This window comes from Lynx canadensis, chromosome A2, assembly GCF_007474595.2.
Source record: "Lynx canadensis isolate LIC74 chromosome A2, mLynCan4.pri.v2, whole genome shotgun sequence".
Lineage (NCBI taxonomy): Eukaryota > Metazoa > Chordata > Mammalia > Carnivora > Felidae > Lynx > Lynx canadensis.
In genome coordinates, this window is record NC_044304.2 from 12,633,182 (window position 1) to 12,655,948 (window position 22,767).

A 22,767-nucleotide genomic window follows, 5' to 3' on the forward strand; every position below is an offset into this window, starting at 1 on the left:
GCTGCCTTGGAGGATACGGAGCTGAGGATTAATGGGAGGAGGCGCGAAGGCAGGAGTCGAGGGAGCGGGAACGAGCTTGGGGGTCGTGAAGGGGTTGCTGGCGATGGGGTGGGAGCGGGATGGTTGAGGAGAAAGTTGATGGGAAGGGCCTGGTGAGGGAGTTTACGGATGGGGAGGGAGCAGGTCTTGTGGCTTTGAGCAGCTTCTCTGGAGGACGTGGCTTTAGTGGTAGTTGGGGGGTCGCAGGAAACGGGGCTAGGAGCGGGGAGGCAAGGAGGCGGGGTTGAGAGGCCCAGGCTGGGGACGTGGGGCAAGGCCGGTGGGGGGACAGCTGAGATGCGATTGAGGGAAACGGTATAGGACGGCCTGGGACCGTCTGCCTTCGGTGGACGGGGTAGGGAATGGTTCCTGGGGGAGGGAGGCGCCTGGGATTCAGTGGGTGCTCAAATCCTGGAGGTCTGAACTCCCTGGTGTGGAGGCCGGTGGAATGGGGAGGGGGGAAATGGGGGATGGGAGAGGGGAGAGGGGGAAAAAACTGTGGCAAGAACTGAGGGCCAGTTGGGGTGGGGGGGATAGAGAGGAGAGGAAAGGACAAGAGTGGCCCTGTACAGACATTGGGGTGCAGCCCATATCATTTGGGGGGTCCCCTTTCTCTCTGGATTCTCCTATTTCCCGACTTCATCCCCAACCACCGGGTAACCGGAGCGAGTCCCAGTGCCCTCTAGGCTGGTGTTCTGGTATTTGGAAAACCACACCACTCTGCTAAGACAGGGCTGGCTGGAGCCCTGGGGTCCCAGGGAGCAAAGAAGGAGACTCCGGACCTCGTTGGGGGCCCGGAACTGGGTTTAGGGGGGAGGGAACGCGTGTGCTAAGCTGTCACCACCTCCTCGGAGTTGCATCCTTGGACTTAAATGGGTAAAACGACATACAGGAAATCTGTCCCCCGGCGGCGGCTGAGCTCACAGCCGGGGAGAGGCAGGGCAGCCACGGCGGCAGCCAGCAGCAGCCAGCCCACATGCGCTCCCTCCTCTCCCTTCTCTCCCGGGCGCCCTGTAGGCTAGGGGACTTTAAGGGAAAGCCTCTCTCACTCACACCTCTTTGTCTGAGGTGGGAGCTGGTGGGGACATTGTGTCTTGCAGGTGGAGGGTCCCAGCTCCTACCTTTCTGAGGTGTATTCTGGCCTTGGAGGCTCCAGTCTCTTAAGGCATCCAGGAGCAGCGGGGGGGGCCCCTTGGGCATCTGAGCTGGGAAGTTGTTTCATCGTCCGATGGGCCGGCTCTGGCAAGGGCCTTGCACTGGGCGGTTTTAATCAGCATTAATTTCTCTTCTTTCCCAACTGTGGGGGATCCTTGTCCGGCATCTGCCAGAAGGGCTGGGGAGTCTGGGTTTATAGCTCATTCAGGAGATGAATCTGGGTAGATGGAATGTAAAGAGGGCCACAGAGAGATATCTGCTCCCTTTACTTCCAGAATGTTCTGGCCCTTATGGAAGGTAGCTTTTGGCCTTGCTTGCCCCAGGACACATTGTCAGAGCCCAAAGTCATGCCTTCTACAGACATTCAGTGTGGGCTTGCCCTGGCCAGGATGCCCCCCCCCCCCCCCCCAATGAACAGGACTGGAATCTTCTGGTTGCATGGCCCTGGTCGTTGTCTCCCTGGAGCGCAGCCAGGCAGGCTTTCACGGAGGGTCCTGTGTCTGGGGTCCTGACCTTGGTCAAGTCTCTTTGTCTGTGTCTTCACCTGCAAAATGAATGGATTGGCCTCAATCAGCATTTCTCAACCTTAAAACCCAAGCCCTTTTCGATAACCTTAGTGTCTCTGGCATACAGCCCCCTCGTATTTTATGCAGTCCCTGACTTCAGTGATCCCAGTTTTGTTCAACTTTCCATTGTATGGTTTGTATCCAAAAGACGATCTTTTTACTGCTCCTTTATCTTCCACGTGGAAAATTCCACAAATTCCACCTTTGCTTTTGCACGTTACACCTGTTCCCCGAGCTTCAGCTGCATCTTTCTGGTTGGAAGTCGTCCCTGAGACCCTCTCTCAGTTCCAGGCCTCTGGCCCGGAGAAGAGGGTGGAGACTTGGGAATGTCCCCTTTCTGTTTGGCTGTGTGGTCTGTTTTCTGTCCCCAACAGGGGCTTGTTAACTTGCCACTTCCCTTTCCTTGTCTCCCCCCCAAAGTTGTGTCTTGGGTGAGCTTAGAGTTCAGTTAAGCCAGGGCTGATCCTTCCAGCACTGGGGGCTAGGCCCCAGGGACAGAGATGAGCCCTCATGCCCTGGAGGAGGGACATTCTAGTGTTCTCCCTCCCCGAGGAATGATGAAATTCAGAGTGCGTGGTCAGTGCAGCAACAGAGGTGGCGCAGGAAGTTGTGAAGACAGAATCAGGGATAAGCAGTGCAAGCTTTGGGGTTTGGGGGAGTTCTGGCAGGTTTCCTTGGAAGAAGTGGCAGGGTCCAAGCCAGGCCTTGAAGGATATGGAGGTGTTCAATCAAGCCAGGAAGAGGGAATTGCATGAGCAGATCCCTGCACAGCTCTGCTCTTTATTGAGCATCTTCTGTGTCGGAAGCTTTTATACCCATCTCTTTTATTCTGCCAACCAGCCGTAAGCGGTCTGGGTTCCTCTTTTCTCAGTGTGGAAACTGAAGCTCAGGCAAGTGGTGACTTCAGAGATGGTCCCCTGGGCTTTCCAGAAACATGAAGGGTCATTAGAAACCTTCAACTGGCAAAGACCAAACTGCTAGAGCATGTTTCTCAGCTGCAGCACCATTGACATTTGGGGCTGGGTTATTTTTTGCTGTGGAAGCCACCCCACGCATTACAGGGATAGCAAGCAGCATCCTTGGTCTCCACCCACTAGAGGTCAATAATACCCCTCAAGTTGTGCCCACCAGATGTGGCTGTGGGTTTCTTGGGGCTCAAGAACCACCGCTCTGGGGTGAAATCTGGTTATTGCCCCAGGCCTACCTTTGCCTCGGTGACTCTTTGGTGTTTGATCTGCTCCCAGGGAACGGCAGCCAAGGGCAGGCGTGGGGTAGAGCGGCCAGCAACTGAATTCTGCCATCTGGTCAGTTCTTAATCTAGAGTCCTGATAAAAAGGAGGCACGGTTGGGAAAGGACTGAGGGGGAGTTAGGCAGCGTGCCCCAAGAATGGACAGCAGAGGAGGACCAAGAGGTGAGCCAGGGCCATCTTCGCTCACTGGGACAGCAGATGCCGTTGTCTTTATCTTTGTCTTACAACTGACCTGGATTTCTGCAGGAACCGTCCCTCATCTCAGAACAAACTACTGGTTTTCTTCCGAGATTAGAGGTATTAGATTCTCTTCTCGAGAGCGACTTTGGAGGTGGCCCCAGATCAGCGTGGCTCTTGGCCCCAGGCGCCGGTCCGTCCTCAAGCACAGACTCTCTAGCTTTTGCTCTTTGTGCGTCCTTCTCTGCTTATTCCCCAGCCATGCCATAGCTGCTTTAACTCCACGGGAGGAAACAGCACGTTCTGGGGCCGCCCGACCCCTTCTGAACATTGCCCTCCCCCACCAGTCCCCATCCACCAGCCCTTTGTGTGCCCAGCATCCCTGACCAACTGTGCCAGGCAGCCCCTGCTCGGCCTCCCCGCAGAGCAAGACAGGCCCTTCTCTCTGCCCTCCTCCGGACGGACAGCATAGCAGAACAAAGGGCTCTGTCTGAGCACCACCGGGTCCCCGACGGGCCCTGTCACTCTACCTCTTTTCAGTTTGGCCCAGAAGGGGCCTCGGCGATTAGGCACGTCTCAGAGACACAGCCGATGAGTTTGGGTTCTACTCATTTCCTCGTCGAGACTTTCTGAGCCCGTGGCTGATGATAAATAAAGTAGTGATTCAAGGGTTCGGCCTGCGGGTTAGTCGGAGCAATGAATAAGCTGTCCAGGTCTGACTCATTCGTTTATACCCTAGCTCTGCCCTGCTTCAGCAGGGTTGCATGTGCGAGAGGGGACCCAGCTACAGGCATTTCATTTCTGTCTCTGCTGGGTGTACGAATCTCCCAGGGCCACTGTGACAAAGAACCACAGACCAGGCTGCTCGAGCAACAGAAATGCATTGTCTCACAGATCTGGAAGCCCAGGATCAAGGTGTTGGCACGGTTGGTTTCTTCCTTCTGTGTCTGTGTCCTAATCTCCTCTTGTCAGGACAGGAGTCCTGTTGGATCAGGCCCACCCTAATAACTTCATTTTAACTTAACCATCTCTTTAAAGACTCTATCTCCGAATCCAGTCGCATTCTGGAGCACTGGGGAGTAGGACTTCAACATGAGGAATTGGGGTGCGGAGGTGGGTGGAACCCACTTCAGCCCATAACACTGGGTAAGGGACAAATTCCGTCTTTATTTAGTGAAGCAATTTTGGACGAACAGTCACACCGATAGAGTTCATCTTGTTGGGTCTCACTCATTTAAAGAAACGTTTTAAGGGAGGTGGCCAAGTTGGCCACATCAAGTTTGGAAGCATCCCATTAGGAATCTTCCAGATCTCGCACACGTCCTTACGTTTGGGGTGACAGTAGACAGACAAGGACCCGGCTCGGGAAGAGCGGGTCTCGTGGGACTTTACCAGGGGTGTATTTAGAACCAGGCCTGGGAGACTGTGTGTGCCCACCTGGGGGCTGGCGAAGATTTGTGATCGGGGGCGCACGGAGGTCTCTGGCCTCAGTGTTGGCTACGGTCACAGGAGGGGGATCTAAGAGCGACTCTGTTAATGAACCAAAATGACTTTGGGACCAGCCGCTGCCATAGCCGATTTGACAAAAGTTTCCGGAAGATCTGAAAATCATTCAGCAAAAAGGGTTAACGAGGCAGGTGCAGAGCTGGCTTTCAGGGTTACCGTGAGAGCAGAACGGCCCTCGCCTCTTTCCCCCGAGTGCAGATGTCAGGAGTCATGCCCGCGGAGAGGCGCCCAGCACCCGGCGAGCTTGTGACCCGGTCAGGGCTTGTTGGCGGAGGAAGAGGGACACACGAGAGCTTCCCCCAGCAAGCCCTGGCAAAGGTCGTCTCCCTCGGAGGCCGATGCCACCGCATCCTTGCAAGTGTAGTCAGAGCAGTGCGTCAGCGGCAGGCCCGCTGGGGCTTTGCCCCGGTCCTCCTGCTCGTCTCTCTGAGCATCTCCATCCCGTCCTAGGATGGGTGGAACAGAGGGAGTGGAGGGGTGACACTTGAGATGTCGCTTCTCAGGTTTCTGGGATGCACCCGGGGCTTTCATTTCCTGGTGAGCAGGGTCTCCGGCCACTGCTTGGGAAGATCCCTGGGATCCTCGCCTATACGTGGAGATGCTATTTATCAGGAGCTAGTGGGAGAACAGGTGGCACAAAAAAAGTGCAAGAGGCGAGCCCAGCCCTTAGGCCCTTGGGAAGCCCGTGTCTCCCCTAGGTGGTCCCCGAGGAGTCTGCCTGCTGGCTTAGCAGGGAGCCAAGATGAAGGCACGGAAGCTAAGGGACGGGGTGTCAGGTAGAGAAAGGAGCCTGAACTGGCTGGGGCAGGTGTCCGTAGGCCCCCGCAGCTGGCGTGGTCCCCCGACAAGGCCGGCTCGCTCTTGCTCCCTTGTTCTGAATATTGTGCAGGAGGTGAACTTGGGCTTGGAATCTTGCTGATGTCTGCTGTGCCTGGGAGGCCCTGGGGACACCCCAAAGCGTGTGAATTTTGCTCTTATTTAAAGCACGGTTTCTCAGCCTCGGTATTGGGGACACCTGAGCTGGGTCCTTCTCTGTGGTGGGGACTGTCCCGTGCGTGTTGAACAGCGTCCCTGATCTGTCCACCCCCTGAGTCGTGATAGGCTAAAATGTTTCCACATATTGCCAGGTGTCCCCTCAGAGAAAAGTCAACCCCAGAATGAGAACCATTGGTTTAGGGGTTCTGTGGAGTCTAGGAGACTTCGTGTCCTGTCATTATGTTACTAGGGGCGCCTGGGTGGCTCAGTCGGTTAAGCATCTACTCTTGACTTCGCCTCAGGTCGTGATCTCACGGTTCGCGAGTTTGAGGCCCACATCTTGGGATTTGTCTCCCTCTCTCTCTCTGCCCCTCCCTGGCTCACTCTCCATCTCTCTCTCTCTCTCAAAAAAAAATTAACACATTAATTAACTTCAGTTAATTAATAGAGGTCCTAGGATGCTGCGTTCATGTAAATGCACCAAGTGGGGAGGGAGAGAGGAGGTATCTCACAGACGCCAGGAGGGAATCTGGCCCCGTTGTTGCCATGGTCACGGGAGGGGGATCTAAAAACGACTCTGTTGCTGAACCAAAATGACTTTGGGACCAGCCCGTTGCCATAGATAATTGGACAAAAAAAGTTTCTGGAAGATCTGAAAATCATTCAGCAAAAAGCGATCCTTAGGAGGGATCACCCTGGCTTGTACCATCTAAGTCCCCAGGAATTTATTCTGGTGTGTCTATGAGTTAGGGATGTAAATCAATATTTTTTTCCAACTGATGAACACAGTGTTTCTTGACCTCAGCACTGCTGACATGTAGGGCCGGGTCACTCTCGGTGGTGGGGACTGTTCTGTGCCTTGTAGGGTACCGGGCAGCATCCCTGGTCTCTACCCCCCTGGATGCCAGTAGCTCCCCCTTCCCCGGGTGGGAACAATCACAAAGGTATGTCTCCTGTCATTGCCAGATGTCCCCCGGGGCCACAGTTGGCCTGGGAGAGAGGAGGGTCTGAAAGAATGCTGAGCTCCAGGGCAAGAAGAGGTGGCTGAGACACTGTGTGTCAAACCTGTGACTGGCCCACAGGGACACCTTTGCCCCTGCCCTGTGGTGATGCGTAGATAGGCTGGGAGGGGAGCCAGTTGGGGGCTGTCGCCAAAGATGCTGACGAGGCAAAACCCTTGGCTGTGGGCTGCCTGGGACATCTCACTGGGTCCAGAAGTGTAACCAGGATCATCACGGCAGAAACTGGGCCAGGGGATGGACTTTGTGACCAGGAGGAGCCCTTGCCCAGATGAAGGCCACGAGGCCCTGGGTCACAGGTGGAGGAGAGGAGGCGACTCTGGAGGCTGCCCGCCCTGCGGCCACACACAGGGAGGGGCCAGTGTGGTTGGTGATCAGTAACGAAGCCAGTTCCACGGGAACAGAAAACAAGGATGGGGCTTGAGGGTCTTGTTGGCAGGACAGAGGATCCGTGGTCTCTCTCTCGGGTGGGAATGTTCTGAAGCGGATGGGGTGGTGATGGCAGGCGTCTGACCATAGTACAGACTGCTGTCCCAGGCGCTCCCAAGGCGTGAGCCGCGTGATCTGTGGATTCTACGCCAGTAAGTCGTGTTCAAAGGAAGAGTTTTATCAGAACAAAATGCCATTTTGAAGCGAAAACCAGTGGGCCGCCGGAAGGATCGAGTCGAAGGGGGTGTGTCGTTGAAGAAACCACAGCTACGCGGGGCTCCTGGTGGCAGGCGATGTGGATTTTGAGGGGACGACAACAGCTCGTCTGAGTCTTTGGAGAGGTTAAGTGAGGAGCTGCTTTGTTCCAGGTTCCCATAGGCTAATGGCTCTGTGGGCCACCAGTGGGGCAGGACTTGCTCCCCAGGCGAAGTGTCCCCACTGCGACAGGGGGCTCCACAGGGACTTGGCCCCGAGGCGGGGGATTCCCACGGGCCCAGGTGGCTGACCCATACGGGGCACTTAGGCCGAGGAGTGGGCCTGCTCTGTCCCTTGTGAAGGGCTGGCACAGAAGCCCCTCGAGCCCCGCCTGAGGTCCGTGAGGGTCCAGACTGCCTTTAAGAGCAGAGTGGGGCAGGGTGCGGCCCCTCCTTTTCCAGGGGCCTCTCAGTCAAGGTCTCAAGCAGGGCTTTTGTGTGTTTCTGCCTGGGCATGGCGGCAGGGGGACTGTGTGATTTGGAGAGGGACCCCCAAAGGGGTCTCTTCGGCCCATCTCAACCTTCTTCCCTGGGAGCCTTCCGAGTCTCCATTTAGGGAGCCCACCGGTCACCAGGGAAGGATCTGAAGCGCGGGTCCCCACAGGACCTTGAAAGCCTGTCTTACTTCCCCCTGTAACCGGAACTGTCCTGTGTCAGGCTATGGCCCGACCACAGCCACCAGCAATCCCCTCCCTCCTAGCCCCAGACACCTGCTGGAGCTGTGGACCAACAACAACCCCCCCCCCCCCCCGCCGCCCCCATCCCACAGTCCACCTGCCACATACAGCCTAGCTGACCCCTTCCAGATGTCACTCTTGTCCTGGTTCTCACTGCTTCCAACCAGCCAGGCTCCCTATCAGACTTGCATGAAAATTGAAACTCCATCCGTCCCGTCCCACGTTCGCAAGGCCCTGCGGGATCTGACCTTCCTGACCTCAGCCCTTCCCCCTCCAGCCTCGGCCCTGCTGGCCACACTGGTCTCCTTGTTCTGAGACCAGCCCCAGCTGCCCCTGCCCTTGGCGCTCACCGCCCTCGCCTAGGCGGCCCTCCCCAGGAGCTCAGTCCGTGTGCCCCCTCCCACTGCACAGGCATCAGCAACCATCTCTGATGAGTGCTTCTCTGCCTCCTGGTTCATCCAGGATGACCACCCTGCCCTGGTCAGTTTCTGTCCCCGTGGCCGCACTGCTGACGTCCGGGGGCCGGATCATTCTTCACGGTGGGGGCCATCCTGTACACGGTAGGATGTTGAGCGGCATCCCTGGCCTCCATCCGCCACATGCCCTGGTACCTACCCCCTCCCCCAGCGGTGGCGACCAAAACGTCTCCAGCCTCCAATCGGAGGGGAGGTCCGCTGGGGCAGCGCAGCATTGCCCTTGGGTGAGAACCACTGGTGTAATACCACGCGGGATTTTTCCTTTCCCGAGAGCTGTCCCTGTTGGAAATGCCTCTTTGCTCATAGGTTGGTTTGTCATCAGCCTCCCTAAAGGCCAGAGCCCTTTGGCCTCCTTCACCTCTGCATATCCACGTCTGGAGAAACACTTGTTGACGAGCGGGACATTGGAAAAAGACAGCCTGTTCTTTTTCAGAGGGGGTGGGAGAGGTAGTCACAGACCCCAGGGAGAGCAAACAGCCTGTGTCAGCCCCGAGGGCAGCTGAACCAATAGAATAGAACATGCTGCCCCAGCATATGCCCGAGGGAGGGGCTCTCTCCAGGGCTCAGACCGGTTGGTCCAGACTGGAAGGTTGGAGTGCAGGACTTAGGGAAGAAAGGGACAGTTGTGCGAGAGCATTTGGGATGGGCTTCTGGGTGGGGGGGGCCGGGGAGGGGGTATTCAGAGCAGACGGAAGAAAGGCAGTGGTCCTTCTGTATCAGCGCCTTGCTCGGAGCATCTGGTATCTTCTGCCCTGGGCACCTGGATTCGTGTTCTGGGGCTGCCGTAAACTGTGGTCTGAGGTACCACAAACCCAGTGGCTTAAAGAATAGAAATGTATTCTCTTGGGCTGCCTGGGTGGCTCAGTCAGTTAAACGTCTGACTTCGGCTCAGGTCATGATCTCACAGTTCGTGGGTTCGAGCCCCGCGTTGAGCTCTGTGCTCACAGCTCAGAGCCTGGAGCCTGCTTCAGCTTCTGTGTCTCCCTCTCTCTCTGCCTCTTCCCCACTCGTGCTCCGTCTCTCAAAAATGAATAAACATTAAAAAAAAATTAATGGGGTGCATGGGTGGCCCAGTCAGTTAAGCGTCCTACTTCGGCTCAGGTCATGATCTCACATTCGTGGGTTCGAGCCCCGTGTTGGGCTCTGTGCTGACAGCTCAGAGCCTGCAGCCTGCTTCAGATTCTGAGTCACTCTCTATCCTTCCCCTGCTTAGTCTCTGTCTCTGTCTCTCTCTCAAAAATAAATAAACATTTAAAAAAATTAAGGAATTTATTCTCTTGAAGTTCTGGAGTCCAGAAGTCCAGAATCCAGACATCAGTGGGGACCTGCTTCCTCCAAAGGATCCAGAGGCCAGGGGGACAAGGGGATCCTTCCTTCCCTGCCTCTTCCAGCCTCTGGGAGCTTCCTGGCGTTCCTCGGCTTGTGGCCGCATCACCCCTACGTAAACCCTAAGCCATCCTCCAGCTCCGAGCTGCCACACCTGAGAAATATGCTCAGTTTGTGCCTGTTTCTCAGCGTGTCCATCTTGAAGATAATTTCACGTGATCATCTCTTCTTAAAAAGCCTCCACAGGCTCCAGGAAGCGAGCGTTGGAAAATGGAGGCGCCCAGAGTTGTTAAGTGGCGTTTCCTAAATGATCTTGCTGTAATGCTGGCCTTCTCCTTTTAGCTGGAGAGTGATTTCATCTGATAAACATGTGGCTGCAAATTATGGCCTTATATAAACGAAGCAGCTACACTACACTTTCTGGAGGCCCTGTCCGCCTTATTTTCCAGTAAATTCCGAATTATTCGCCAAGCTGATAGGCAGAACCTTGCATTTTTGAGCACGGGGCCTTGGCCGGGCCTTGAGAGCAGCTCATTCACATTTGTCCCACTCCCCTGGCCCCCAATCAGGGCCTGAGTTTTGGTTGTGTGCCCACCCCCCCGCCACTTTGCCTGCACCTCCTTCCTCCAAGAACATAAGAGAAAGGCCCTGAATTGAGGTCCACGTCTTTTCACAGTGCAGAAAGTATACCCTGTGTGGTGTTTGCAAAGCCCTTTAATTTTCCACGGCTCGGGTTTTTCAGCAGGAATCTCTCTTAACTGTGGTAAAGTGCACATAACATGAGGATTCGCGTTAGCTGCATCGAGTGGACATGTTGTGCAATCCCCACCTCTGTCTAGTTGTGGACCATTTCCGTCTCCCCCGGAAGGAAGCATCCCTCCCTTGGCCCCTGGCAACTGCCGCTCTGCCTTCTGCCGTCTCTATGGGTTTGCCTGTTCTGGACGTTTCACGTAGATGGAATCTCACAACGTGTGGCCTTTTGTGTCTGGCTTCTTTCACTGAGCACGACGTTCTTAAGGCCCACCCACGTTGTAGTGCATGCCAGTGCTTGTTCCTGTTTATGGCTGAGTAATATTCCACCAGGTGAACAGACCACATTTTATTTCTCCACTCATGCTTCGGCGGGCATTTTGCTTCCACCATTTGGCTCTTCCAGGGGCCAGTTTTCTCACCTGGCAGCTCGATTTCCATCCGGTGATGAGGGCACATCTCTCCCGTGAAGGCCCGGGTAGACAGATCGAATCAGTGCGGAGAGATGGGTCTCACTTCCCCCTTCTCACACCTGTGAGTGCTTCAGTGAGCGTCACCTGGAGGGTAGAACGGCGTTACGGTTCAGAGTAAGGGTGAACACGCAAGTTTTTGGGACCTGCTGCCCCCAGCATAGCTGCAGCCTGCGGTCGCCGGTTGGCTGAGCCGTCCCCCCTCCCTCAGCCCCAGACGTACTTCCTTTCGTTCTGGGCACAGGCTGGAGATTCTTGGGGCACAGGTTTCATATCCACTTGTGACCAGGACCTTCAAGCCACAGTGTGACCAACTTCCAGATCTCAGGCTCCATTAAGACTCAATGAGGAAGGTGTGATCAGAAGCCAGAGAAAATGGCCTACCCCCTCCAAGAGAGATGTCATCATTTAAGAATGTCCCTTGGAGCTGTGTTCATCAAAACAACGTGGCACCTCACAGGCATTGACAGCCCGGAAGCAGACCCACGCATGTCAATTCATATACTGTATTTAACAAACTAAAGAGACTCCCTGGTCTCAGGATGAACTCATCTTGAATCCAGTAACCGGCATCTCTAGAAGAAGAGGAGAGGACGCAGAGACAGGAAAGGACCACGTGATGATGGATGAGGAGATCAGAGTGACGCACATACAAGCCAAGGAACGCTAAGAGTTGGCAGAAGCTGCTAGAAGCTGGGGGGAAGCATGGGAAGGATTCTCCCTCAGAGCTTCCAGAAGGAGCCAGCCCTGCCTGCCAACACCTTGATTTTGGACTCACCCAGAAACGTGAGACAATGAATTTCTGTTGTTTTAAACCATCTCGTCTGTAGTACTTTATCACAGCGGCCCTAGGAAAACTCCCACACCACCCAAATAATTTCCAGATGGATGAGAGTTTCAACGTAAAGAATAAGTCCAGGGAAGGAGAGGGGTACAGACAAAAAGTACGATTCCATGTTAATCAGACCTGGGAGAGGACGAGGCAACAGACATGAAAGAAATGACCCACAGATCCACTGCCTGGAAAATATAACATTTGTATCCCCAAAACACCGGAAGTGGAAGCCAAGTGTCCTTGACCCTGACAAACCATCAATACCCTTCCTATACAAAGAGCTGTTCCAAAGCAATGAGCAGGAGGAAAAAAACAAACAAACAAACAAACAAAATGGACAAAGGACGTGAGCAACTTAACAGAAACAGAAAAATAGTTGCTCACGACACAAAATTTTTTTTGAAGCCCCGCCTGACAGCCGAAGGAATGTCAATGACAAGATGCTCTTTTGTGCCCACTGATGCCTGTGGGTTGAGAAAAATATTAACACTTGGTGCCAGCGAGGAAGCTGTGAGGCAAGCACCCTCGTATTGCCCCACACCCATACTCTCGCCTGGGTGAGGCTCTCGGGAAGTCGCTGGGGCAGAATGGATCGGATCGGGGGCCGTTGAAGCGAGAACGCAGAGCGAATCTGACCAGCGCGGTGTAGTAGGGGAAATGATACAGCACACGGAGGAACAAGGGAACTCTTGGTCTGTGCTTCTGTTGTTGGGGACACAGTGCACCCTGAGATTTTGCCCTGAGAGCAGAGCCGTCCTAGAGCCGGTGGAGGGGCTCAAGGAGCCTTCTGACCTGAGGGGACAAGGACAGCCCCCCGGGGTGGGGCGAGCCCCTCATCTGAGGTACAGAGGAGGGAAAGAGGGGGCAGGGTGCCTGGGAGCGGGTGGGTGGCTGGCCCTCCAGGCCTGTGGTGAAGGCGGGGCTGGTGTCTCGCAGGGAAACAGCCCAGGCCAGGAGAACTAGGCTTTCTGCTGGGGGTCAGGGGCTTTGGGCAGCGTGTCCCTGATTGGCCTGGAGAAGCCCTGCAAGGTTCTGGTTGGGTGGGCAGTGGCTGGAGTGTTTCCAGAAACCAACGGGTGGCCATGTTGAATCAGGCCCGATGACCAGGGGCTCTGAGGGCTGGCCGTGGGGTGCCTTCGAGGGACTCTGTGCTGGGACACGCACACCTAGACCAGTGCTGCCAGGGGGTCCCTCCTGATTGGCTGGTGAGAAGAGGACAGTTCTGGGGACACGGTGACAGCAGTCAGGATGTGGTCAGGGAGGATGTGGGGGTGGGGGGGGGAGTAGGGAACAAGCCTTCTGGGTGTTTGGGGCCCAGGAGAGGTGGCTGTGGTGGGCTGGGGGTGGAGTGTGGCCCCTAGGAGCATGCAGCAGAGTGGACGGGCCCCAGGGGGCAGAGCCGGGGGGGGGGGGTGTCCCCTGCACAAGAGCAGGTGCAGGTGATGCCTCCATCCCCGGGGGCTACAGAGCAAGTGAGCAGAACCAAGAGAAGCCAGTGGCCAGCCGATGTGACTGGTGGGAGCTCGGTGGCATCTTTGGGGAGAGGCACCGCGATTTTTACAGTGGGGGGCGGGGGGGGGGATGGCGACTTGAGGGACAGGTGGGAGTAGGAAGGGCTAGCTCCAAGTCACGTGGAAGTGAGGAGGCAACCAGGCTTTTCCCTAAGCTGGAAAAGGGTTTATTAGTGTCTTTGGTTTTCAGGCACATGAGCCATTTCAATGGGAGGGTCCTGCCCCAGATGACTGGGGAAGGGTCAGGGGGGGAAGGAGAGCGCAGGCTCCTTGGGGAAAAGGGCCAGGTGAGGCCAGGCTGGACAGGGAGGGCCCCAAGACAGGTCCAAGACAGAGGACTTTCCCAGGAAGTGGATGTGGTGGACCTACGTGGGGCAGGTGGGCCCTGTGGGGACTCCTGCAAGGGGCCCCAGATGCTATCTGTCCCTCGCTCCCCTACTCTTTGGTTACCCCTCCCCTCCTTGCAGCCCTGGTGGTCAGCAGCTACCCTGAGCGAGTCTTATCTCCTTCCTCCTGGCCTAGAGGGGTGGAGCACACATCAGCTGGTCCTGTGACTGCCCGCATGGCCCCCAGTCTCTGAGCATGCGGTTGTCTTCTGCTCCCCACACCAAGGGGCCCAGGGCTACAAACATCCCCTGTGGGGCTGTGACGGCACCTGATGATTCACTGGCTCTGGAGGACAGGGGGTGGCACTGAGGGCAGCCGGCCATGTGGCCCTTAGCCCATTCTGGCTTTGACCAGACCCTCTCCAGGGCAGGGCAGGGAGGCCTCGTGAGCAAGAGCGAGGTGACATCGGCGGGCTCTGATGCCTCCTCACCTAGGTCAGTGTCTGCTGGGAGGAGAAAGCAGGTGCATCCGTGTGACCTTCCCACCACCCACATCCCTGCACTTGGACGTGAGACCGTCCAGAGCCCCGAGTCTGTGAGCTGGGCCCCCCCCCCAAAATTGTGGCGCACATCAGCTGTGTCTGCACAAGTGCCAGAAGGGTCCAGCTGTGTCTGAAGCCCTGGCTCTGTGAATGTGTGTGTGTGTGTGCACGTGTTTGCGTTAAGGTGCCGTGTGTGTGTGTGTGTGTGTGTGTGTGTGTGTGTGTGTAGGAGTGTTCGTATGAAACTGCACGCGGGTGTGTCCGTGCTTGTGCATGTGCTTTGGTGTGTGTGTGCACGTGTGTGGGTGTGTCCGTATGGAAGAGTGTGCCTGCCCACGTGTGTCCGTGTCTGCGCGTGTTGTGTGCTCATGAGCACGTGTGTGCGTTCGCGTGGCTGCGATTAAGGTGCACATCCGCGACCTGGAAGCTCATACACTCTCCACCTTTCGCGGCGGGCGCGGTGCTGCCTGTAAATGTCCTCCTGCAGTCGGGGGACAGCCAGGAGGGCAGCTGGCACTCTGAACACCTGACACAGGTTCCCTACCCCTTGTCCACTGTGGCATCCGAGGAACTCCGTGACGGGGCTCACGGGTTGGACATTTTGGAAAGAAAGCAAGAAGTTTTGAAAAGATGCTTTCCTGGGGGACTGGGTTCCTTTGTAATGCACGTAATTTTTAGAGCGTTATTGGAGCCCCTGGGTGGCTCTCGGTTAAGCGCCCAACTCAGTCTTGGCTCAGGCCATGATCTCACAGTTTGTGAGTTCAAGCCCTGAGTCGGGCTCCAACCTGACACTATGGAGCCTGCTTGGGATTCTCTCTCCCTCTGCCCCTCCCCCACTCTCTCTCCAAATAAATAAACTTAAATAATAATATATATATTTTTTAATTTTTTTAATGTTTATTTTTGAGAGAAAGAGAGAGAGACAGAGCATGAGCTAGGGTGGGGCAGAGAGGAAGAGAGAGACAGAATCTGAAGCAGGCTCCAGGCTCTGAGCTGTCAGCACAGAGCCCGACGTGGAGCTCGAACCCACGGACTGTGAGATCAGGACCTGGGCTGAAGTCGGACACCTAACCGACTGAGCCAGCCAGGGGCCGCAACAATATATATGTTTTAAAAAGAGCTTTATTAACTGCAGCCGATATACTGTAAACTACACTTCTTTAAAGCGTGCAATTTGGGGAGTTGTGGCACACGTAAACACTCATGAGCCCACCACCACAACCAAGATAGTAAACACATTCATCACCCCAAAAGTCTCCCTGGGCTCCTTTGTCGTCCCAACCTGCCCCCTCCCCCCCAAGCAGCCAGTGGTCGACTTTCTGTCTCTATAGTCTGCGTTTTCTAGAATTATATATATGTGGAATCATACTGTATACACTCTTTTTACAACTGTATTGAATTGCAGGCGCCTGACTAGCTCAGTCAGAAGAACGTACGACTCTTGATCTCGGGGTTGTGAGTTTGAGCCCCATGTTGGCTGTAGAGATTAAAGATAAATAACCTTAAAAAAAAAAAAAAAAACCTTCACAGAGGTGAAATTCACATAACGTAGAATTCACCATGTTGAAGCGTACAATTCAGTGGTGGTTAATATATCGTCAGTGTTGTGCAACTTTCACCTCTCTCTGGCTGCCGAACAATTTCATTCCCTGAAAGGAAACCCCCTCCCCTTTAGCAGTCACTTCCTCTTCCCTCCACCTGTCTGCCTCCGGCCTCTGGCAACCACCGATCTGCTTCCTGCCTCGATGGATTTGCTGCTCTGGATGTTTCATTTAAATGGGCTCATACAAAAAAAATAAAAATAAAAATAAAAATAAACGGGATCATACACTGTGCGGCCTTTCGTGTCTGGCTTCTTTCAACGGTGTTTTCAAGGCTCATCCATATCGTGGCATGTATCAGGGCTTCGTTCCTTTTTGTGGCTGAGTAGTATTCCCCTGTGTGGATGGACCACATTCTGTTCACTCATCAGCTGTTGGACCCTTGGGTCGTTTCCACCTTTCGGCTGTTGTGAATCGTGTTGCTGTGAACATGCGTGTACGAGCATTTCTTTGAACAGCTACTTTCAGTTCTTTCAGGTCTGTACCTAGGAGCGGAACTGTTGGGTCTGTGCGTATTTTTTTTGGTTGTCTTCTTTCTTTCTCTCAGCACACAGATCCTGAGATTGTTCCGTGTTGTTCCATGCTGTTCTGAGGATTAGAGGTTGGTCCCGCCTCGTGGCCGAGTAGCGTTGCGTTGTGCGGCCGGTTTGTTCGTCCATTCGCTGGTCAATAAACTTTTGGGTTGTTTCCAGTTTGGAGCTCTTAGAAAAGATGCCACAAAGCACATTCGTGTCCAATCCCTCTAGGGGAATCTGCTTCGTTTCTCTTGAGTGACTGCTAGGAGGGGAACTGCTGGGTCACATGCTAGTTGTATAACTAACTTCTAAAGAAATTGCCAAGTGAGGTCCCAACTAGATGGGCCACGTAATCTAATACAGTCTCTGCAGTATACTGTGGCTGTTTGAAGACCCTTAGCAATGTTGGTATCTATTTATCTGCTAACCCTGCATAAATGCATCAATCCCAGGGAGATGCTCAGAGTTACGCATAAAGATGTGTGTCCAGGAAATCAGAAACCAGCTGCCCGTTGGTAACAGAAGGATCACACGCTTCACAATTTCTCTGTGTACAGCGACATCATTAAAAATCATGTTGCAGGCGCCTGGGTGGCTCAGCTGGTTGAGCATCCGACTCTTCATTTTGGCTCAGGTGAGGTTCCCAGGGTTGTAGGATCAAACCCTGTGGCAGGCTCTGCGGTGAGCGTAGGGCCTGCTTAAGGTTCTCTCTCTCTCTCTCTCTCTCTCTCTCTCTCTCTCTCTCTCCCCCTCTGCCCTTCCCCTGCTCACTCGCTCTCAAATTAAAAAAAAAAAAATCATGTTTCAAGGTGTATTTTATGACACGGAGAAACGTTCACAGGTATCTACATACCACATAAAGAACAATCCAGGTTTTGTTAGCATACATGTGACATTTGTTAAACTGGGAGAAAATTTCACCAAAATTACTTAATTTTGGAGAAAGTTTAAAAAAATAAATATTCCCGCCTCCCCCCACCCCGGACCTTCCTACCTGTTGCCACTAGCTACAGCTGGCCACGTGAACTATTGTAACAGCTTCGTAATGTATAGTTTTGTTTAGCCTCTCCTTCCCCTGCCCTGCCCACATGCTGCAGGACTTGGTTTCCCAGAGTCCGAATCATCTCAGCCTCCAGCGGGCCCTCAAGCTCAGGGTGCTGAGTCACGCTTCCTTCTAGGGTACAGGTCAGCAAACTTTTTCTTTTCTATTTTTTTTTTTGTTGTTGTTGTTGTTGTTGTTTTCAGTTACCTTTTTCTGTAAAGGACTGGAAAATAAGTATGTTTGGCTTTCCGGGCCTCAAGGTTACAGGCTTTCACAACTATTCAGTTCGATTGTTACAACAAAAGCGACCGTAGATGATGTGTAAACGAATGGACTACATTCCAATGAAACTTTATTTCCAAAAACAAGGGGCGGGCCTTCCATACCCTCCTCCCTCTTTTTGCCTTCCTGTCGAACGAACTCCTCTTCATCCTTCAGAACCCCTCTTAGATGTTGCCACTCCGCTAAAGCCTTCTCTGGCTCTCGAGGATAGTAACTTCTTGCTGGCGTGGCTGATGCACTCACATTTGTTTGCCTACCAGCTGCTCCCGCTGGGCTTTGAACCAAGGTCTGGTTCATCTTTGTATCCTCAGCTACGCTTACGTGGCACACACCGAGCCCACACATGACCCATGCTGCGTGCGTGCCTCTCGCTCCAAGACACAAAATGAACTGTTGCCAGCGTTGGCGGCGTGGTCTCTTTTTCCTGCGATGTCTGAAGAAGCAAATGAGGTTTCGTTTGTTTTTTAAATAAACTTTTTCTATTGGAGTTACTTTAGATCTATGGAAAAGTTGCAGAGACAGTACAAGAGCCCCCTATGCCCCTCCCCCAGCTTCCCCAAATGTAAATATCTTACATTATCGGGGTGTGTTTATACAAGTAAGAAATGGACGTTGGTACACGGCTTTTAACCAACCTCCTGATGTTATGTGGATGTCACCAGTCCTTCCATTCATGTCCTCTGTCTGGTTGAGGACCCCGTCCAGGGAACCCACTGCACGTGGTTGCCACATGTCCCCAGTCTCCTCCTGTCTGGGTGGTTCCTCCGTCTTTCTGTGTTGCTTAAGACCTCGGCGGTCTTGGGGAAGGCTGGCCAGGTGGCCTGTAGGATGCCCCTGATCTGCCTAGGTGTGTCTGATGGTACTGTCATGATTAGAGTGAGGTTGTGGGTTCTAGAAGCAAATGCAGTCTGAGCAGTTCTCTCAAATGAGTTTTGGGGGGCTCTCCCCACCTTAGTCCTCCTCTGTGGGGTTTCGGAATCTCTAGGTTTGGGGGCAGGTTCAGTCTTGCTCAACCCAACGTGCCTCTTGCTGCCCCTCGTGTGTTTTGGGGACATAACCAAGGCCCGCAGGGGAACTTGGGGATCTTCTGGGGGAGGTTCTATCAGAGGGGAGAGGCCAGGAAGGATGTGGGCCGGGAAGGGCTTAACTGAGAGATAGTTATGGCCATTGGACTTGAGGGTCTAAGATGCTGACTCGGGGTGGGGGGGGCCGGGATGAAGCAAACTCCAGGGGAAGAGTTTGACCTTGGGTGTTGGGGGGGGCAGGAATCTGGTGATGTCACTCTGCAAGAGTCACAAACCTTGGATCAGGGGTCACATTTAAGGACAGACAGAGGCTCTTCTACCCTTCTTGCCTTTTTTTTTCTTTTTCTTTTTTTTTGGAGAGACTGTGAGCAGGGGAGGGAGGGGCAGAGAGAGAGGGGGACAGAGGATCCAAAGCGGGCGGGCTCAGCGCTGACAGCTTCAGCGAGCCGGATGCGGGGCTGGAACTCCCGAACCCACGAGATCGTGACCTGAGTCAGAGTCGGACGGACGTTCCAACCGACTGAGCCACCCAGGCGCCCCCTTCTTGCTTTTCGAGAGAGCCCTGTTAGGGGCAGGGAAGTCCATCCGGCCGCGGGTCTGAGACTGTCGGCCGAGGGTTGGGTGACCGTGTCCCTCCCCCCCCCACCACAACCACTCTGACCGTGCCACCCTCTCCCTTCCAGCTCCAGGACGCGCGCCCCGAGCCCGGGAGGCATGCTGAGGCCAGGCCAGCGGCAGGATGAGTGTGAACGAGGCAGGCAGCTCCGGCCGCGGGGGGCAGGCGGCCTACCACCTGCACATCTACCCGCAGCTGGCCACCAGCGAGAGCCAGGCCTCGTGCCGCGTGACCGCCACCAAGGACAGCACCACGTCCGACGTCATCCAGGATGCCATCGCCAGCCTCCAGCTGGATGGCACCAAGTGCTACGTGCTGGTGGAGGTGAAGGAGACCGGTGGGGAGGAATGGGTGCTGGATGCCAACGACTCACCCGTGCACCGCGTGCTGCTGTGGCCGCGGCGGGCCCAGGACGAGCACCCGCAGGAGGACGGCTACTACTTCCTGCTGCAGGAGCGCAACGCGGACGGCACCATCCAGTACGTGCACATGCAGCTGGTGTCCCAGGCCACGGCCACGCGGCGCCTGGTGGAGCGCGGCCTCCTGCCCCGGCCGCAGGCGGACTTTGACGACCTGTGCAACCTCCCCGAGCTGACCGAGGAGAACCTCCTGAAGAACCTCAGGCACCGCTTCCTACAGCAGAAGATCTACACGTACGCGGGGAGCATCCTGGTGGCCGTCAATCCCTTCAAGTTCCTCCCCATCTACAACCCCAAGTACGTGAAGATGTACGAGAACCAGCAGCTGGGCAAGCTGGAGCCGCACGTGTTCGCGCTGGCCGACGTGGCCTACTACGCCATGCTCCGGAAGCACGTCAATCAGTGCATCGTGATCTCGGGCGAGAGCGGCTCGGGCAAGACGCAGAGCACCAACTTCCTGATCCACTGCCTCACCGCGCTCAGCCAGAAGGGCTACGCCAGCGGCGTCGAGAGGACCATCCTGGGCGCCGGCCCCGTGCTGGAGGTGAGGTGTCGCTCTTGCTAACGTGTGGGTGTTACTCCCGTCCAGCTGCGCCGGGACCACTGCTGTGGAGAAGACCGTTTCTTATACTCTGGGTGTCCTGGAAATGGGGCGGGGGGGGGGGGGTTCGGCCGGCCACGTGGGGCCACGCCGGGAAGCACCGGGGCTGGAGCGAGGAGAAACCATGGGCACGGTCTCTGTTGTGGTTTTCACGGGAAGCAACGGGGGAGCCGGGGTGGGCAGGCTTAGAATTAGCCAGGCTGGAGAATTCCGGGGGCTCCGGGAGGTAGGGGCTGCGCTGCTTGCCTGGTACTCGGCCCCCGGGGTGATCAGGGTGGGGGAAGGTGGCTCTGGTAACAAGTGGTGGCAGCATGGGCCCTGGCATGGTTGGCTTGCCTAGGCGAGGCACACTCACGGGTGAGTCCTTTGCTCTCAAGAATTAGCTAGCCTAGGGGAGGGGCAGTGCCTTCAGGGCCGGCCAGGCCTCCTGATATCAAAGCATCAGCTTGTAGGGAATAAAGGGCCTGATTAATACACTGTTAATCTCTACCGGGCGGGCGGTGATCTATACTCCAGTTCCAGAAAGAAAAGGACGGCGTGTCCAAACTGAACAGTTCGTGACAGGGTGTTTTCGGCAATGGAGCCTGTGTTCGGAAGGAAACCGGCAAGGCGGGGTGCGGGCCTGGGGGGCTAGGGGACAGTGAGGCCAAGAGAGGGGGCCTCCTGGCATCACCATAAAGGCGGTGGGTGAGGAAGCCCCCTCCACCCTCCATCCGACGTCTCCATTGGCCAGACCCCACAGAAGCCGTTGGTGCATCATTGTGACTGAGCCCTTTGGATGCAGGGGCAGTGGCAAGGACCACCCAGCACCCCTCACTCTTGGGGTCTTGGTGCCAGATGCATCCGTGTCTCAGATCACGGTGTAACTTTCGTCACCCGGTGAGGGCTGGGACAATGCATGGGCCCGGGGGTCTGTGCCTGTGGGTTTGGAGTTCAGGGCTCTGCTCTTTTTTCCTCTAAGTAGATTGTGTCAGAATTAAGTGTTTCTAAATAATTAAGTTTTATTAAATGTAACGATGGAAGTTATATTTCTTAGAGCGTTTGGGTTTATGGAAATATTGAGCCAGACAGTACAGAGAATGCCCACTTATCCCCTCACTCTCCACACTTTCCCCATTATGTTTTTCTTGTAATTGGAAAAAAAAAATGTTTTTTTTTTAGTTTATTTTGAGAGACAGAGAGCAACAGAGCATGAGCAGGGGAGGGGCAGAGGGAAGGAGACACAGAATCCGAAGCAGGCTCTGGGCCCTGAGCTGTCGGCACAGAGCCCGACGTGGGGCCCGACCCCCTGAACCAGGAGATCATGACCTGAGCCAAAATCAGACGCTTAACCGTCCACCCGGGCGCCCCCACTTTCCCCGTTATTAACGTCTTACGTTAGCATGTTACGTTTGTTGTAGTAGATGAGCCAGTGTTGACATACGATTATTAACTCAAGTCCATTATTTACACTGGGGTTCACTCTTGGTGTTGCGTATTCTGTGGGTTTGGAGAAAGGCACGGCGTCACCAACTATGTGCCAATACCCCGTCATACAGAGTAACTCCACTGCCCTCAAGTCCTCCGGCCTACTCATCCCTCCCCCCAGCCCTGGCAGCCCCTGATCCCTCTACTGGCTCCATAGCTTTGCCTTTTCCTGGATGCCATAGAGTTGGATTCGTACTGGCCGTAGCCTTTCCAGACCAGCTTCTTTCGCTTAGTAACACACATTTGAGGTTCCTTCGTGGCTTAAGAGCTCGTTTCTTCATCTTGCGGACTAATACCGCACCATCTGGGTGTGTTATAGTCTGTCCAACCACAGGACCCCAGACCCTCCTTTCGCAGAGTAGGGGGGTGGGGGCCTACCCACCCTGAAGTGTTGACCTCCAGCCTCTGGTTGATCCTCCCTCCCCGCCAAGCCTAAGGCCTGACACAGCCACTCTGCTGCCATGCAAATTCACTGAAAGCGCATCTAGCCTACGCCTGCCGAACACATTTCGGTTCCTCTTCCCCCCTGACGATGTCCGAGATCACCAGCAAGAAGTTAATTGGGGTTGTCCAGTCTGGCCCTGTGCCAGCACGTATATCCGGCCTGTTTCGTCTCCTATACCCGTAACATAGAGATCAGCCATCGTTTTGTTTTTTTTTTTTTTTTTTTTCCAACGTTTATTTATTTTTGGGACAGAGAGAGACAGAGCATGAACGGGGGAGGGGCAGAGAGAGAGGGAGACACAGAATCGGAAACAGGCTCCAGGCTCTGAGCCATCAGCCCAGAGCCCGACGCGGGGCTCGAACTCCCGGACCGCGAGATCGTGACCTGGCTGAAGTCGGACGCTTAACCGACTGCGCCACCCAGGCGCCCCAGCCATCGTTTTTTGTGCAAGCGTTTTAAAAACTACTGAGG

General features: G+C 54.9%; 1 protein-coding gene across 7 annotated transcripts in view; it reads left to right on the forward strand.

Annotated features, from left to right (window-relative positions):
- MYO9B (myosin IXB) overlaps positions 1-22,767 on the forward strand; it is a 90,643-nt gene that overhangs the window by 106 nt on the left and 67,770 nt on the right. For 5 of the 7 annotated variants that reach the window (XM_030303761.1, XM_030303786.1, XM_030303801.1 and 2 more), the window contains exons 1-2: positions 11,617-12,746; positions 19,432-20,327. In XM_030303761.1, the coding sequence (XP_030159621.1) occupies positions 19,488-20,327 (840 nt within the window). In that variant the 5' untranslated portion in view covers positions 11,617-12,746; positions 19,432-19,487. Of the gene's footprint in view, positions 1-11,614; positions 12,747-19,431; positions 20,328-22,767 lie in introns of those variants that run through there. The other 2 variants (XM_030303810.1, XM_030303770.1) reach the window with 2 other exon arrangements.